The sequence below is a fragment of the Erpetoichthys calabaricus genome, chromosome 17 (assembly GCF_900747795.2).
Source record: "Erpetoichthys calabaricus chromosome 17, fErpCal1.3, whole genome shotgun sequence".
Classification (NCBI taxonomy): Eukaryota; Metazoa; Chordata; class Cladistia; order Polypteriformes; family Polypteridae; genus Erpetoichthys; species Erpetoichthys calabaricus.
The window spans coordinates 79,962,340-79,982,431 of NC_041410.2; the positions used below are offsets into that span (position 1 = coordinate 79,962,340).

Here is a 20,092-nt window from a genome sequence, read left to right on the forward strand (position 1 = left end):
GAATTATACACATTTAATTTCATTTGCCATCTCTCTCTGCCCAAGGCAGATTTCTGTAATGATTGTTAACATATTCCACCTACTTTAGGGTGTTAATTTAACCAGCTTACTAATTGAATTTTATCTGCAGAAACCAGTATCATATACGATGAAGTGAAGCTACCCCATCAATGATGCCTGAGGGACATAAGTTTTAATGCTGTTGAAGAAGCCCTTCTCACAACAACACTTTGTTGTTTAAACCACGGATTAGGTGGTTTTGATATTGGATAGATGGACTAGCAATGGCATGGCTGTAGCCTTTGCCAAATGAGAAGCAACTATGGGTAACATGTTTGACCAATCAAAATTATTTTTTCTTCACAAAATTTTCACAACCATACTACATATACACAGCCTGTAAGATTCTTCTTTCTCTTTAACTAGATCATCTTGTGCATGCCAAGTAAGTGAAATTTGTCACCACATTAAAACCCCTTCACCGCCATCTGCCGGATATATCCGGCACCGCTGTTTTAATGCTAACGCCATACTGCCGGAATTATCTGGCACATTTGCCTGTGGTTATATGAATGCCTGGCAAGTAGTATAACTGACGGTTTGGCGTGGGTATTATTACTACGTTGTATTTCGACAAGTCTGTGGTTGTTTTGGCCGGTCATGTGACGTGATTCGCATGTAACAGCTGTGAATATGGCGAAACGTAAACTGACTTCAAGTGAGGCTTTGCAGGCGATTTTGGACAGTTCTGATCATGATTGTAGCAGTTCTGAAGAAGATTTTAGTGACAGTGATGAGCAGCAACGTGCGCTGCATGATATTGTGAATGAAGACGCATCGGATGACGGCGCTGAGTGGGTGTATCCCCAGCATCTCAGCTGGGCTGCTGCCCGTGGTGAACTACCTTTTCTGCATTCGTTTGAGGGAACGTGTGGCTTTATTGTTGATGTAAACAATTACACTGCTGAGCAGTTTTATGAGCTGTTTGTGTCACCTGATTTGATTAGACATTTTGTTCATCAGACAAATCTGTATGCAGCACAGTTTATTGAGAAAAATCCCAATTTACCTCCACATTCCCGTGTTCGTGCTTAGTTTGACACTGATGAAAACGAAATGAAAAAATTCATTGGGATTTTGATGTTGATGGGAATAATCAGAAAACCAGATATTGAGATGTACTGGTCTACAGATCCTATGTATGCAACACCTATTTTTGCAGCTGTCATGACACGTAACCGATTCTCTTTGCTGCTGAAATTCTTTCATTTGAATGACAACAGAAATGAGCCAGATAAGAAAGATCCAAACCGCGACCGCTTGTTCAAGCTACGTCCTTTGATTGATCATTTATTTGAAGCATTTCAGTTGCCCTACATGCCAGGACCGTCAGTTGCAGTTGATGAAAGTTTATTGTCGTGGAAGGGCCGCTTACAGTTTCGACAGTATCTACCATTGAAAAGGGCACGGTTTGGTATCAAGATGTTTTGCTTAGCTGAGAATTCAGGTTACATTTATAGATTTCGTGTATACACTGGCAACTTGCACAACATTTAGTGGCCAATACTGCTTGAATAAATGTAAAAAATGTAAAAAAAATGTAAAAAAGTAAAAAAACAAAAATTGTTCAGATTTCGCCTGGCTTGGGGAATATTTAGGGAGTTGGCGGTTAAAGGGTTAAGTGCAAATTACTCTTAAAGCATAACTATCAGCAGGCATTTATAAACTGGAGTTCAACACAACAGGCAGCTTGTCAAACAAAAGGTTAAAAAGATAAGCTCTGCAGGCCACCCAGATTTGCTAAAGAACAGGTACTAGTTCACAATGGAGAGAAGATGGTCTTTTTCGTTGTAGACAACAGCATACATATATATGAGATGGCAATCTGTAAAATTCTAGATTAAAAACAGATAAAGCACCAGAGTAATCCTAACTTCAGAAGAACTGCAATCACATTTGCACATAATGTATATTCAAATCACACAGGACTTAACTGAGAATATTACAAGTCTTCTAACCAAATTTAGATAGACAGAGATAGAGAGATAGAGATAGAGATACACTTTATTAATCCCAAGGGGACATTCACATACTCAAGCATACTGATTAAAAAAAATATATATATTAAATTGAAGACTGATAAAAATGCAGGTAAAACAGCCAGGGAATGAGTCCACGTAAAAGAAAGGGGTAATAGTAATAACTTCTACATTTATGAAGGTTTCTGACATCATGAACTATTCATTTTTAAATCAGTCTGCATTAGTATGCTTTGGAACTGTCCAGTCCATTTTCTTTGCCCTTTGTCTCAGATTCTCTTGTCTTGATCCTCTCCATAGATATTATTTTCTCACCTCTTTAACTCTCTCTTCTTGGACTTCTTTTCTCTATAGAAGTAAGAGAGCGACCACAGTTTTTTCTTCATGGGTATGATTGTAGGAATGTCAGCACTGGCTTTCTGCTGCAAATGAAGTTTCTTTTTAATTTCTAAAAGTTCTCTATCCATAAGTCTTTCCAACCTCTCTGCATAACCAATTAAGGAAATGATGAGAAAGGGACCTCTCCATTAAACTTTAATAAACAGGAAGGGAATGAGCTTTTCATAAAATGCATTCTAGTTCAATATGAGCCAAGAATTCCACAATTCATTAAAAAATAGCTAATCTTTCACATATACCCAGTCTAAAACTGTAAAAAATGTACCCAGGGCAACATCCAACCTGGAAGCAATGTCATTATGTGCATACATCATTAAGCCGCATGTTCTGATTGATAGATAGATAGATAGATAGATAGATAGATAGATAGATAGATAGATAGATAGATAGATAGATAGATAGATAGATAGATAGATAGATAGATAGATAGATAGATAGATAGATAGATAGATAGATAGATAGATAGATAGATAGATAGATAGATAGATAGATAGATAGATAGATAGATAGATAGATACTTTATTATATCCAACACTTAAACCATTTGGGGCAAAATATTTGTATTTCTTGGACAGACTTGTTTTTAAACTCCTACCACATTAACTGTGATATGTGGAGTAACAGCAGAAGGCAAAAAATGTACTTTGAGAGGAAAAATAAATGTGTTGTAATATTCTATACCATACTACTCACAAAAAGGCTTGCTGGAAGAACCCAATCCACCATCTATAACTAACTGGGAGAGCGATCTTATACAATATGTCAAATAAGAAAAAAATCAATTTCACTTTATGAAGACCTGTTCAGGACTTTTTTTTTTTTTTTAATTTTATTTTTAAGACCTTGGCAAGAACACGTTAATGCAATTCTAAACTAAACATGCTAGGTAAATGTGCTCAAACTCTGTATTTCCTTTTGTATTACTAGGGGGCTCTGCCCGCTGCTTGCTTCGCTCACCAACCCCAGGTTTGGTCCTGTGGAAATACAATTTAAAATGTTTTTTTTTTTTCACGGGAATTGTTACATATGCAATATGTTCACTTTTTATTTTAAAACTTCAGTAAAAACAATATTTGGAATGAAATTTTCTTCAAGATCGCATTGAATTTCAAGTGCCCATGAGTAAATCTCATTTCTTAGTCTCTTATAAATAAACCAATGTTTTCAAATGTTTGTCCTTGTGATATACTGTGTGATGGACGACCGGCTACAGACTCCGGTCGCCACCCCCAGGCCGCTAGGAGGAGCCCTCCAGACAGCATAATGGTGCCCCGAGTTCCAGCAGGGCCTCATGGACTTTGTAGTTTATATACACAGCCCTGCTGGATACCTTGGGGGCCACCGAGAGTCGCTGTAGGGGGGCTAGTGGGCTCGTGTGTGCCCTATAACCCGGGAGTGCGTCATCATCACATGACCGGAAGGAACGACGTGCTCCCGGGGTGAAGAAAAGGACTGTTTACCCTGACCCGGAAGGAAATGGACCCGTGGGTTTGGCCAGGAACCACTTCCGGGTCAGGGGATATAAAAGGACTGTGGGAAGCCCAAGACACTGAGCTGAGCTGGGAGGTAGGGTGGCAAAGTGTCTGGGCGAGGAGGATTGGTTTGTAGTGAGAGAATTGTAGTGTTTATGAGTGGGGTGTGGAGAGTGCTTTGTGCACGGTATTTTTATAAAATAAAGAATACTTATACTTTCACCTGGTCATCAGACAAAGCCTCTATCTTTTACGACTGTCATTGCAAAACCTATTCACACGGGAAACTGTAAATGTTTTAATACAAATGGCATATCAAGATCTCCTTTTTCCCCAAACACCGTTTCAAGCTCATTCAATAAAAATAAGACTATCTGATAAAACAATCTACTTACGTAAGTGGGAATATCCAGAGCCGATGCAGCCGATGGCATTGTTCTCAAGAAGCTGCGGATTTCTGGCCATTGTGGATTGCACGTCATTGTAATAAATAAATCTGGACGACCGATAGTTCTGGATATTGCCATTGCATCATGATATAACTCTTGCAATGCTCTTGGACTACCTTGATATGATGATGGTAATATTACTGCTTTACCTATTTTGAATTTTTCTGAACTATTGATATTTGAATTTTGAATGTGATCAATGAGACCTTGCATATGCTCCGTTCTAAGTTTTGCTTGATTTGATTTAATAAAGAAGAGACGATTAGCTGTGACTTTTACATATGCATTAATAATGTAATGTTGCAATAGACGTTGAGATGATAGAAGTGGGTTAAATACATGGGAACATACAGCTAATTTTGACCCAAAATATTGTGTGGATGTTAATCGTTCTTCTGAATGCATTTGTTTCATATTTTATGACCATCCTGTTTTGCCATCTGGGAAAAGCAAAGGAAAAAGTAAAGGGTTGGCATGTGGCGATGTATTTGACATAAATGACGAATCATGCTTTGCTTTTGGATATACATGAATATCTTCTCTGTCTTGGATATCTCAGTCTTTCAAAATTATTCTCGACGACAATTCGTCACATGTGGGTTTATTATAAATGCAACTGTGGTCTTTCGGATACATATAGAAATGCAAGAACATTTCTTTATGTTTTGATGAAAAATTTTGTGTAAGGTGCGATACTTTTGGACGTATGGATTTGTATCCATTATTGGCTGTATAATTTCTATTACATCGGATTGTTCAACTCTTTCGATTCTATGTTGCATCGCTTCTCCGTGATCATAAATATACACCTGACCAAATTGGTTTTTTTTCTAAATTAAACTTGTCGTAGCTGTAATTGTTGCGGGAAGACAGATTCTCGTAGCATATGGTTCATTATTGTGTAAATCAACGTTTTGTGCATTGAATGATGCTAATGCGAAAAGATTATTGTAGACGCATATATTTTGCCTGTAGTGTTTGTGGATTTCACTTTCACCAAACTTTTAATTAATCCTTTAATTCTTACGGAAACGCCTCTTCATTGGGAAGCAGCATTACTTTTCCCTTATGGCAACCCGAATTAGACAATCTACGAGTCTCCGACAAACTTTAAAGCCTTACAATATCTACATACTCCAACATATCATCCATGTCTATATATTCAATCTCTTTTTGCTCTTCCGTTATTTCACCTAGTAAATTTCCGTTTGTTTGCACAAATGCGATCTGTACTTTTTTTTTTTTTTTGACGCTTTCAAATTTTAGTACTGTCATATTTTTGAACTTGTGCTGCACGTGTATCGCGCCAAGGTTTTTTTTGAGCCTTTCGAATTCCACTTCTTTCATAATCTGTAACCTGCTCTGCAGGTGTATGGTGTCGACGTTTTTGAAAGTCTTTATGAAGTTCTACTGTGTCTCTTACTCTTTGTCTTTTATTTCTGACCCCATTTGGACCTGCAAGGTTTTCAGTTCCGGGCTGATTATTACTTTCCTTGCCTAGGTCACCGTCTCACGGGAACATGCTTCCAATGGATGTCAGTATGACATGACAGTATCGTGGGAAGTGAAAGTGTCTCTGCCTCTCTGAAGTGTCTCTCTGTCTCTCTTCAGAAGATCACGTCTCGTCTTTTTTTTTTTTTTGTTTTTTTTTTTAATAAGAGAGATATATAAACAACCTTTACATGAGGTTCTGTAACCATGTGGCTCTATTACTATTAATTTTCATCGAGTGTCTCTGAAACATACAAACATACTTGTCTTGTTAATTTCACTTAATTGAGTTGTGTTTTATAGATTAAATAAAATTCAATTAAAAAGGGTCCAGTGGATGGGCTTGGATGGGCTGTTAACGGTGACTTGAGGATCTTTTAATATTTTCAACCTTTCTTCTCTGCTTTTTAGCAAAAGCCCCACTGGTCCAGCCTTCCTACCTCCTGGTCTCTGGTAGTACACATAGTAAGCAACAAGTATCACATTGGACAACTAACTAGCTGTTCATGTTATGCCTCAGTGAGAAGGATGGACACCATTTTGCTAGTTCTTTACAGATGACTGCTTGTATATATTAGGGCTCATTTATACTTCACGCTCAGAACGCGTACGCGCCTGCATCATGGCTGCCACGCGTTCTGAGCGTTCATTTGATGCGTCCTCCGAGCAGGTCCTCAGAAATTAACGTGACACATGTGTGAGTTGGGGGGTGCAGTGTGCTAAAAGTTGGAATGTGACGTCAGAGTCTCTGTTTACTATCTACATGTGACAGAAAGCCGCTTTGCAGATCCTACGAGATCGGTGTGCACACTTCGATATTTGATAAATGGTTTGATGTGGTGAAGCAAAATGCCGACATACAGATGTATTCATGGTGCTTTTATATTCAAGCATCGCATATTCTTGATCGTAATGACAAGATACGTTTTAAAATTCACACATACCATCTTCTGTGCCATCTTTTTTTCTAGGGCTTCCTCTGCTCCTGAAAGCAGCGAATCGCCAGCAATAGACCGCCACACTGAGCACATTAAATGTATGATATTCCAACTCTCTGCACATTTAGAATCCTTAAGATTTATACTTGATATCACTTTCATGATGAAAAGCATTAAAGTATGTACAGTATATTACATTTTACAGATAAATTGGTAATTTCTTTTAAATAATGAATACTGTTAATAATTACGCACATGGGGTGACACAGTGGCGGAGCGTTAGCGCTGCCATCTTGCAGGGAGTCACGTTGCTAATATTCCCTGCCTGGAGTTTACACGTTTTCCTGCTGGGTTTCCTCAGTGTGCTCCAGTTTCCTTCCAAAGATATGCAGATTTGGGGATTTGGTGCTGCTAAAATGACGCTAGTGTATGTGTGTGCTTGTATTCACCTTGCGATGAGCCGAGGCATCGTCCAGGGACTGTTTGTCACTCGTGCCCAGTGCTTGCTGGAATGGACACATCCCTGGATTTAATCAATAAACATCCTTTTCAAAGATATTGCGGTAAGGTGTCATCGAAATTTAATGGGTGTTCTAGGCAATTCACAACACAGGGAAGCCAAACATGTTCTCACCGTGATAATATCTCGCACTGCCAACTGGCGGATTCCTCCAGATTTACGTAAAGTACGCGCACAAGTATAAACACTTCACCGCTTGCGTAGCAGGAGCGTCCGCTGCAGCATGCGTTGCATGAAGTATAACTCCAGCCTTAGTGACATAATGCTGTATGCTAGTGTTTTACCTGCCTTATACCATTTTGCTTCATATATTTGTTTTGCCACCTCCCAACATCTTTTCCTTCTCGCCCTTCATTTATGACTCTTTGTCCTAAATCCTTTCTATTAAGTCAATGTCGCATTACACGACTTCCAGCTGGAGGGTATGTCAAGTTGATGACTACAGTTGCTCGTCCCTAGACCATGTCAACCTAAGCAACTACATGACAACTTTCCAGCACATTTTCACAGTTTTAAATAATCATGTATTCCCACCAGCCATTACTGTGATGGCTGATGGAGCTGCATGAAGCGTTAACAGGGAGGCTGAGTTCAGCTGTAATCCCTGCCCTGTGTCAATTCAGTTGTGGTAAATAAAACATAAGACATCAGACATATGAGCCTTTCTTCCGTTTCTGAAGTCCAAAACACCCATGTTCATTTCTCGTAGGGGCATTATATGCACTGTACGTCAGGCTTTGTACTCATTTGTTGTCAGCTATCATGCATACAAAGCTTGCCCCTGTGACTTAATACAAAGTCAGACCTCACTGATTTTGTCAGGTGAATCATAAAGTAGTTGGAGTGGGTTGCTGGTCATGTCAGACTAGACAAATGAAGTCTCAGGAGCGTTTTTCAACTGCCTCTCACTGACCAAGGTTATATGGCATTTACCTATTTCTTTCTCAACTTCCAACTTTCTCCTGCTGGACCTTTCTGCTCTTCATTCCACCTCTATAGAACAGGGACTTTTCTCCCAGGCATTATTACAGTCAGTTTGGGTCTGGCATTTTATTGAAAATTCCCAGATGGACTCTCTTCTAACCTCTATGTCACCTTTTACAGCCTGGTTCTTATTTAACTCCCAGCTCTACAGATCCAATGTCAGTAAGGCCAGGGTCACAATACATAGCTTTTCTAGCAATTTTCAGTCTTATCCTTCATTTACGTAATTTTAGCAAGCCTTTGGGACTCATGGTGCATATCTGGAACTGGGTGCATCTGCTCCTTCCCTCATTCTGACCTATTCTTTTCATATGAACTATTCCTCACAGGACTGAGGTGCTGGTGGTGTGTTTGGTCTGGTGCAAGAAGTATGTGTTATTTTACCATTAAAACAACTGTAACTATTTCATTTTCTACATTTTGTTGGAATCAATAAAAAACCGATCACCCGAAAAAAAATTGGGGGAAAAAAAAAGCTGCAGAGAGAAGGCAAAAATAGTCCAGATCTAACATATGTCACAAAATAGCTTGCAGAATAGTTTTTGTTTTTTTTTTTTTAAATAGTTTTATTTTTTTTTTAAATGTGAAGCAGTAGCATGTATAATAAATATTTTCATTGCTTCAGAAGGAAAATAAGAAAATAACTACTTACTATATAGCAGTGCTGTAACTGGCACTCTTCCATGAATTCTCAATTAGTAGAAAAAGAGTTAAACCTAAGGCCCAAGAACAATGAAGATTGACCACTAAATGAGCAATTGAAAAAGGCAACTGGAGACAAATACTGCGAAAAGATAAACCTAAAAAGATCCATGTATTTCAGTAGCAGAAAAGGAGCCTCTTTTTTACATTTAAAGGTGATGGGGATATGGAAGTTATTCCAGGAACACTGGCTAAAAGGAGACTGTGGTGATATAAACCAATAAAACTCTGCATACCCACTTCTGGAACTTGGGAGAAATCTGCAACACTCTGATAAATGTGTCAACTATTCAAACACATGACTAAGGCAGACATTTAACCCATAACCCTGGAAAACATGAGGCAGCACAGAACCATCACACTAACCTTATATGAAGGACAGTATGGCAGAAATAAAAAATACAGGTAAACAGTAGTGTAGTGCTTACACAGAAATGATCTGCATGGAAAAATTATCAAGAGATGACTTTTCATATGACCTCATCACAAAAGAAATGTGTATGAAGTTTGCAAATCAAGTAAGTTAACATTATGGCTAAATCCACTAAAAACATGGTGAAAAAAGTTTTCTTTAAATACATAGCATCTTATGAATTTGGGAGTTGAGAGATCTTGTTCAGGGATATATACATATATGACGTGGGATGTGGTAAATATTTAGCAGATGAAAGGAAGACTGAATTTAACTAGATATTAAAAAATCCTAGAAGGTAATGCCAGATAATCACTGAAGAAACTAAAGCTAAAAAGAAGGTATTTTAAAACAAGATAGTTACCCAAAGCATACCTCAATATCAACTACATAAAGGAAATTAAAGAACAAATAAGGGTTTAAAATGCTGTTACAGTTTCCAGACTTCATCACTGAAAATTTGTTGGGCAATTTTCAAATATTCAATGGGAGCAAGGCGGGTCAAGAATATTCTGTTCTAGAATAATTGAGGGAGGGGAAAAAAGTCACTGAAGAAGGTATACAAACAACTCTAAAATACTTAAAAATAAATATCAGTAAGCTGTGATTAATGCCAAAGGAGGTATTACCAAGTAGAGACTGGCAGGCTGTAAACAAAACATGTATAACGATGTAGAACTGTAAACTAATTAGTTAATGTATTTCAAATTTTAAAATGTCAAAAGCACCAAATCTCTAAAACCAGAAAACATTTATCCTAGAGTTTCAAAGTAGCTAGTAAAGATTCATACTGTATTAAATAAACAGAACGGGATGATTTTTGTTCTTAATGCAGGAAAAGATGAATGGTTTATTACTTATGCACAAGTGACATGAGCTGTTACTATTAATGCATGAACGTCACACCCATAATTGCAGCTGTTCTCCAAGATGAACTGCTTCTTGCATATTATAAAAGTGTAGGCAAGAAGTTTGTAAAATCGTATTATTGAATATACATTGTATATAAGATAAAGCTTAAAGATAATTTTAAAGGCTAAATCATTCAAGCTGATGAATTAAATGATACACAGTGCATGTTCCATATAGACAGTGCACCACTAAAAGGAACAAGAGTTTAACACACAGGAGACCCTGTATTACTAAAAGTAAAGTCACATAGGAATCATTGCTAGTGTTACAGCTTTTATTAGATATACAATATTTGTAACCTTTTATTACAGAAATGTACAACCAAGTTGGTTAAATATGTTGTAAGAGAACAATAATTGGCATGAAAATTGTACATAAATATCAATATTCATAATTATGAAAAGGACCCAAGTTTATGTAAGCAAATATAAGGCCTTAAATCCATCAGAGGACTACGAAAGAGCATTTGAGGGTTGAACATCTGAAATGATTTATGATTTTTCACAAACGGTCAGTGTACAGATGCGATTTAAAGGTAGTTACAATACCAAATTTCTACATGTATTATGTGGTGTTCAATTAAATGATTTGTGGTGTTTGATACAAGATTTTACATAGGATGTGCAACAGGTTTCTGAAATCACATATGGAACAAAGTGTATAGTTTGGGTCTCTGTATTATTTATTAAAAATAAAAAAAAACAACAACAACTACACAGGTACAGAGTACCGACTTGACATTTTTAAAAACTGCAGAGTATCACCTATAAGAAAACATTAAATATATGCTAAGCGACACATTATTTTTCACTTCCTAGTAATGCGGATAAAACAGGCACCTTGTAGAAATTTAAATCTTAAATGGCTATTTTATAGGCCAAATAATTCAAAAGGAAATTTATAAACTGTGCTATGCTGAATAACCTTCCCTCATTAAATTTTTGACCATTTTACATAAAAAATGTTAAGATTTACAGAATGCTTTGGCATTACATCAGCTTCTACTATACACTAGAAGGAAAAAACACTTTGCTATCTATCCATTGCATCAACAGGACACTCTGAAAGTCAGTTCCTACAATAGTAATGTACATTTCCCCATCAAAGAGTAAAAATGCAGAGTCATACACTTGGACATATGCATTATTATTAGATTAATATTTACCTTTGACTACATCACATTACTGTAAGATAAGAGTATTTACCTCGACTAAGTCAAATTACTGTAAAATTGTTTATTAGACAGATATTTATATATCAAGAATATTTCACAATGCACTAGGAAAAAGAACTGACCAAGCAAAATACTGAAAAGGAACATACCTTGGCATTTCCCCTGATTAATTTTTTGATTGAAGAAAGCAAGCCAGTTTCATTTTTCTGTGTTTTTCCTCCTGTTACTTGCACACACTCCTCAACTTCTGAATGTTTCCGTTTGGTTCTTGGTGTGCGCTGTACATTTACTGGGGCTGACTGCTGAGAAGCCTTCCGCATTCTCAGCCTCATCTTTTTAAGCGTCACATGAAAAACTAAAAGACAAAAAAAGTATTTATATTAGCAGACCTATGGTAAATTGCGCTGGCCGTGTAGACTACTCTAGCAGGTAAGAGAGCATTACGAAATATTTCTTAAATAAGTGATTAAATTTACAATAAAAATGATGAAAGTTAATAGTCAACTGAATACAAACTTTAAAGTAGCAGGCACATATGATGAAACAATGTGATTCAAGCAGTGCATCCATGTATTTTTACGAAGGGGAAAAAATCAAAACATTTTTGTAAGGCTCAGCCAATTTTTTTTTCATTAATACAGTGGAACCTCGGTTCACGATCATAATTCGTTCCAAAACTCTGGTCGTAACCCAATTTGGTCGTGAACCGAAGTAATTTCCCCCATATGATTGTATGTAAATACAATTAATCCGTTCCAGACCATACGAACTGTATGTAAATATATATATATATATATATATATATATATATATATTATTTATTTTTATTTTTTTTTTTTATTTTTTTTTTTTTTAAGTGTTTTAAGCACAAATATAGTTCATTAAACCATAGAATGCACAGCGTAATAGTAAACTAAATGTAAAAACATTGAATAACACTGAGAAAACCTTGAACAACAGAGAAAACTAACACTGCAATAGTTGGCGCTATAGCGCTACCAACCGCTGGCTAAAAACACTTTAATTTTTTTTTTTTATAATGAGTTTTAAGTACAGGGAAAAAAAATGAACATTTGAAAAACTCCATAATTTAATAAGCCACCAAGAAAAGTAACATTGCAACAATGCACGCTAAGAAACAATCGCTGTAAACAAAAGTGAAAACAAAAACAAGCCCAGTGCATTCTTTAACTGCCTTCTCTACCTTATGCATCCAGCCCTCTCGCTCGCCTGTGTGTGTGTGTCTCTTGCGTGCGCTGCCTGTGTGTGTGTGTGTGTGTGTCTCTCTCTCGCGCCTGTGTGTGTGTGGCACAAACTTTTTGGTCGTAAACCGATTTGTACGTGTTATGAGGTGTTCGTGAACCTAGGTTCCACTGTAGTAGGAAAAGAAGTTACAAATTAAGCAGTGTAAACATTCAATTTCCTGTCTTTTCCTTTGTTTAATTGTCAAAATATAAGGAATGTGTTAATGTGAGCAAAAGAAAACTGGCTTCATGTAAGCCAGTGCCACTTAAATGTTTCAGATCAAGGACACATTTTCCAAAGTCAAAAGATGTAGTGACCCACCTACAGTAAACTGCCACTTGTTAGCATAATTCAGTATTACAATTGCCACTTATTTTTCAAAATTTTTCCCCTTATGAAAAATTCTAAATTGTAACCCATTGTTTTTGCATTTCTGTTTCAAAGGCTGAGGTTTCAGTCGTGGTCCACAAAAATCCCTTGGCCATGATTGTAATACAACAGCAGATAGCCCAAAAGCAGTGATAAAGCAGAAATGGATGTCACTGGCCCCATGGAGTTAAATGATTACAATGGCCACAGGTGATCTACCTGGACTTATACTAAAGAGAATTTAAAAGATTACTGCATTGTGACCAATAAAAGATTGGACTGGAGAGGGACCAAGTTTTTAAAATGTGCCAAATGAAAAGGAGTGTTCACAAGAATTGAACAAGAGAATATAATAGGCAGGAATAGCACTTCAGTCGTTACCATACAAAGATCCTCAAATTCAATGCAACGTAATTGTTTAATTAGATGATCTTTGCCAATAACCTTGGCCTTGCATGGGATAGCTCTTTTTTGCTCATACAGTGGGATTTCACTTGGGGGGATGGGGTTTTACTATTTTTAGAAAGGAGTTCTTATTACAGTGCAGAATTGTGACTTTTTTAAAAATGCCTATCTAGTTAGGTATTAGACATTGGGTTTCAAATAGAGTTGGTTAATATTGCTAACGAAAAAATTTCAGGATGTTAGACTAGGTGATTTTTATAGTCTATCTGTCCTTTTCAGTTTAACTTTGAGTTAGCAGGAGAACCACAATTGACTCAAACCAAAAAACACCACGACTACAGATAAATAAGGCACAGCTTTGTTATGATAAATACTGTGAATCTACTGTAATGGCTATTATTACTAGTTACCACAGAATTTTCTACTACATATGATTGTCTTATATTGAATTTTTGCATGTTGAACATGCCAATCACTTGAATCCATTCATTTTGCTAGAAATGGCAGTGGCCGTTAAATAACTAGAAAGCTGCATTCCTTACCCTAGCTATATATTTTCCAATGTTTGCCACTATAGCGGGCTTTGGATAATTGTGAAAAGAACATTTTTTTCTGTTCCTGTTAGGTAGCATTAACATTACTGAGGAAGTGGACAGGAATGTTCGGTATGGCCAAAAATTTGTATCATGGTATAATCATAAATTCTCTCTAATTAGATAACTGTTTATTGCATGTGTATATTCTTGCTAAAACTTTTTTAAACAAATAAATGTATTAATGATTAATTGTTCACATGGGCATACTAATCTGATGAAATACTTGTTAACACTTGTACACAAATGGATTCAACAGCACATTGTTGTCGTCACCAGCTTAGAACGATAAAAGAACAGATTATTTCTCTCTCACACATGTGGACGCCAAGCAAATAAAAGACAAAACGCAAAACTTTTTCCTCTCCTTCCTCTGGGCTTCATACTGCTGGCTTTAAACATGTACACATTGTCTAACCAGCTTAATCCACTACAATCACTGGGGTGTAGAGCCAGTATTGACTCACCAATCCATGTGGAACCAATCATCAATCTGGGCAATATATTTAATGGGTTATGTCCACTTACTACACAGCTAATATGAAAGTCCATAAAAAAAGGTGTTACCTTTAAAACGCTAATAAAAAGTAGTTTTATTTTCCTTTACTATGTACAGAATTGTACGTTTTGGGATGTGTTTAACATTTAGATTTGTTCACAAGTTTCCCACTAATCTTTGGCACATCAGTACATCTACAATACCACAAAAAGAATTTCATCCAATATATATCTAAACGAAGCATTAGTGCCATAGTTTCAAAGTTTCAAGATTACTGATACAGTTAAGATACCCACGGAAAAGTTTAATACTGTTTTAATGTTGGACAGATTTTACCTGACAAGATAAAAGTTCCTAAGAAACCAAGCTACATCATCCAAATGAATGTTTATATTCCACCCTTTGTTGGTAATAAAGTGAATCTGTACCAGGTGTATCTTCAAATTAATGATCTATCAAAGGACTCTGGAAGAAAGAGTGATAAACTCCATTAGTAGGTGTCCTGTTCTGGTAGTGGACATTACAATGTAAACTTTTTCTCCCCTAAATGTTAAAGATGCCTTTAAATGTAAACTTATGGCACCACTGGATAGATCAAAACTTGATGCATTTGATGGTAACCTCCTGCCTCCAGGATAAGGAAGACATGGACACTGAGGGCTGAAATGACTCCAAGTCACTGTTTCCAAATGACAGACTGGTATATACTGTGTAAGTTATATGGTTATGACATTGAGGGACTTAATATAGTCTTTGATGCAGTGACTAACTTCTTTGTGAACACTGTTGTTTCCCTAAAAATAGTGCTAGCTTTCAACAAGCTGTGGATTACTAAAGAGCTGAAAGGCCTTCTGAATGATAAGATGAAAGCTTTCAAAATCCAATAATAATGAGGTTCTGAGGGTTGGAGGGGAAGAGAGACCGCTTAAGAAAAGGCTGGGTAATGGGGGGGGGGGCTTGGGTAGTTTACTACAGCAATACTGAAAACAAATTAACTCAGGATAATAAGATGTTTGGAAGGGACAGGGCATAACTATCAAAGTTAAGCAATCCAGGGCTCAGATACTAGAACGAAGCATGGGCAAAGTAAAGGCACCAAGTCTTTTAAAAAAAAAAAAAAAAAAAAAAAAAAAAAAGGGTTTGACTCTATTGTTACAGCTGTCCTCTCACCATCACTATATTTCTATGTTGTGGTATGCCAAATGTTTTCTATACACTGTTTTTTTATACAGACCTTTCATGGTATATAATCAATAAGGACTGCGTTCTAATCATTAAAAAATTGTGTGCATACACTTACTTGTCAACAATGGCTTGGACCTTGCATTTATTTGGTGTTAAAGAAATATCAAGCTTACATGGTTTCTGTTATTGTTTAGAAATTAGATCATTTTGATGTGTCCATGTTTCATCCTCAGTTCTAAAATTGCTTCTTCAATTTCTCCAAGGTCAAATGCATTACTTCAAGAGTCCACTTGAATCACTGCACCCAGTGATGCTTCATTTCCAGAATTCAGATTCTGGGCATCCAACATGCACAGACTGTGTTCACATTTAATGTTCACAAAGAATATACTGGATTTAGCTAACCTAAGAGAGAGTTGTCTGGTCTTCAGTTCTCCATTACAATTCGTTGTAAAGTGGTGTATTCTTCTACTGTTAATGATGAAGCCCTGCTTTAGTAATTAATTGTGCATTAAGTCTCTGGGCTGTGGCATAAAAACGGTACAGTTCCAAGTACATTTTGACTATGCAAGCCAATCTCCAAAAGCTTATTATTCTCTAATTTTAAAAATGTAATGCTTATGTTTGTGTTTTTCAGCATCCATATTGGTCTGGTTCTAAAACATACACTATTAACCAAACATACTAGAACTATGTGATTATTTTAGTATCTTTTATCATTTACAAAATTAGCACTGTAAAATATATTCCTTTTAGAATCAGGCCCAAAACATTTTGATTTATTAGGTCAAACAAACTTATGTATGTTACAGGACAGATGAAATATGTAACTAAACAAAATAACTTGCAGTTTACTTTGCAACAGGCATGGATTACCTTTAACTGCTTTTAATCTTTAAAATTTAAGCTTAAATATATTAAGTCTAAGAAACAGTCGACTAAGTAATTCACAAATGATTAAACAGGTCAGAAATGATAATACTGTTTAAGTACATCATATATATTTAACATTTTCAGTAAACATGTGCACTTCTTGTATTGTGTTGCAGAATCATGTTGAGGGTTGTCAGTTCTGAGGAAAGCAGATCCACAGCAGGGTGAGAGATGCAATCCAGAGTAAGATGGAATGCAACTCTAGGTGCTTTGAAACAGGTTTCACAGCTATGCTAGAAGAAATTACCCAAATAAATAACATCTTAAAATTCAGTACTTGTACATAATGGTTGAGTTGTACCCATTTTATCTTAGCAGAATTAGAAATGATAGCGAGATGGAGCTGGCTAATAAAAACACAATTTATAGCCCTGATAAGGTAATGCAGACCATACATTCATCCTCCAAATATAATCAGTGAGCCTACAACCATCTGTTCACCAATTTACTTTCTAACTAGCGCATCTCTTCAGTGTAGCTGGTGTATATCCTGGCAGCACGAAGCACAACTCCATTGCAGGTCACCTACATACACATGCTTACTTATACAAGGACAATTTAGAGACACCAATTAACTTATCTGGGACATAATTGGTACGTACCCTACACAGACATGAGAGAAAAGTCAACACATGACATTCCGGCTATAAATGTACCAAATAAAAAAAAAAAGAGAAATTTAAAACCAAGAATGTACTCTGTACCTGTGGCTAGTTCACAGTTGTGAAGAAATCAGTTGCTCTGTATATGTTTAATTCTAGGACTGGAATTATTATTTGATATTGACAAGAATAAAAAAAAAAAATGTACTTTTACCTTTTAAATTTGTAAAGGGGACTCAATCCTCCCTTGGTTTAATGACTAACCTCCTTTTACAGCAAGCTTTAACCATTTCAATTTCACTAAATTTGCTAGTCTCAAGAACCACTCATGGGAGACTGAAATTGAGGAAGCCCATCCTAGCAGCTACAAGAAAGGAGGCACAATAGAGAGGATCATTACCATGAGAGGACAGTCATGCCATAGAACAGGCTGATTAAAAATAGCTGTACTGGAAATTTCAAAACAAAGCAAATTCATGGACAGGACATGTTCTTAAAACAAAAGATAAAACTAACGTACAGAAAATTGCATGGCTAACGTAGAATTTTATGGCAGCACATTGTATGCTTGAGTACCTGCAAAAAAACATTCTGGTGCGTTTTAAAAAGATTGCATCAGTGCTATCCTCGACCTTAGGGTAATTTCTTCTGCATAATGCATGGCTACAACTGTGAACACTCTTGTCTTGCACAGAAGGAAACCTCTCTTGGCCTGCACCATTGGTTACATTTGCCCCTGCCTCTTCATGAGCAGAAAATAAAGATGCATAAACAAGCTTCTTCTTACTTGGCTTTTGACTCAAAGTGGTTCCAGGGGAATACATTTCTTTCTTTAATATATTTGCAATTTAATTTCTTCCACACTATCCTTTTGGCAAAGTTCTTATTCATGCTTTTTTCCCCCCACATCTTCTTTTACAAGCATCTCCCTAAGAGTTTGTTAAACTTCAGGTGGTTCACAATTCCCCAGCTTGCCTACTGACACACGATTTGCAAGATAGTCTTGTTTGCACTGGCTTCCTATTGATTACAGATACAATTTCTAATTTTAAAATTGACTTTTAAAGCTTTACATGGTAGCTCATCAACATGTTTAATGCATTTAATTAGTCTTTATATGTGATCCATAACTCTAAGCACTGTTGATCCCCATCTTTTGTTCATTATAACTTATAGCTATAAAACATTTACAGCGCCTGCCTTTAATTATTTTGCTCTGAACTCTGGAATTCTTTGCCTCTTTTAATTAGACAAGTTCAATCATTTGACTTATTTAAATCTAATTTAAAGATGTACTTATTTGTAGTGATGCTCTGGTCGATTGGCTGTCACTACGAATGACTACTGGGGGTTAACAAATTGGCTGATTACCAAAAGCGTTTTTTTTCAGCCCGTTTTTCTAATCTTTATGGTAATTAGTTGTAGCGGTCCTTAACTCAAGGTATTACAGTCATTGAGCAAATGCACAATTTCTTTTGCGGCAAACTTCCTGTAAACAGGCAGCAATAAGGCAGACTTTACCAGAGAGAGAAGATTAAAATATTGCCTTTATACTAAAGATAGTGGAGCAATAAACTGAAAAAAGGAATCTGAGGAGTCATCCTGTGAAATCAGACAAATGGCAGGAAACACTACTGTAACACTAGAATCCCTGAAGCTTACAATTTTTTTTATCATCCCTGACGTGTGCCAAGAGCTCACAGATCCTTATCACTGCGCAAATAGCCCATTTTTGTTTTGTATATGTGTGATTTAGCAGAACACAGCCAAGTGAGTGAGTTTGGAAGTACAACAGCTCTCATTTTCAATTAAAAAAAGAAAAAAAAATTTAAACTGCGGCTTAGTATACAAGAGAATTATTTGGACAGAGACAACTTTTTACTAATTTTGGTTCTGTACATTACCACAATGAATTTTAAATGAAACAACTCAGATGCAATTGAAGTGCAGACTTTCAGCTTTAATTCAGTGGGGTGAACAAAACGATTACATAAAAATGTGAGGCAACTAAAGCATTTTTTTTAACACAATCCCTTCATTTCAGGGGCTCAGAAGTAATTGGACAAATTAAATAACTGGAAATAAAATGTTCATTTCTAATACTTGGTTGAAAACCCTTTGCTGGCAATGACAGCCTGAAGTCTTGAACTCATAGACATCACCAGATGCTGGGTTTCCTCCTTTTTAATGCTCTGCCAGGCCTTTACTGCAGCGGCTTTCAGTTGCTGTTGGTCTGTGGGCCTTTCTGTCCCAAGTTTAGTCTTCAACAAGTGAAATGCATGCTCATTTGGGTTAAGATCAGGTGACTGACTTGGCCATTCAAGAATTTTCCACTTCTTTGCTTTAATAAACTCCTGGGTTGCTTTGACTGTATGTTTTGGGTCATTGTCCATCTGTATCATGAATCAATTTGACTGTATTTAGCTGGATTTGAGCAGACAGTATGTCTCTGAACACCTCAGAATTCATTCAGCTGCTTCTGTCCTGTGTCACATCATCAATAAACACTAGTGTCCTAGTGCCACTGGCAGCCATGCACGCCCAAGCCAAGCACTGCCTCCACCATGTTTTACAGATGATGTGGTATGCTTTGGATAATGAGCTGTTCCACGCCTTCTCCATACTTTTTTCTTGCCATCATTCTGGTAGAGGTTGATCTTGGTTTCATCTGTCCAAAGAATGTTTTTCCAGAACCGTGCTGGCTTTTTAAGATGTTCTTTAGCAAAGTCCAATCTAGCCTTTCTATTCTTGAGGCTTTTGAGTGACTTG

At 36.6% G+C, this 20,092-nt stretch overlaps 1 protein-coding gene across 2 annotated transcripts in view; it reads right to left on the reverse strand.

Annotated features, from left to right (window-relative positions):
- The window catches only part of LOC114668241 (CTD small phosphatase-like protein 2), a 117,004-nt gene that overhangs the window by 57,135 nt on the left and 39,777 nt on the right, over positions 1-20,092 (reverse strand). For both annotated transcript variants that reach the window (XM_028823912.2, XM_028823911.2), the window contains one exon: positions 11,642-11,847. In XM_028823912.2, coding sequence (XP_028679745.1) covers positions 11,642-11,824 — 183 coding nt within the window. In that variant the 5' untranslated portion in view covers positions 11,825-11,847. The remainder of the gene's footprint in view (positions 1-11,641; positions 11,848-20,092) is intronic.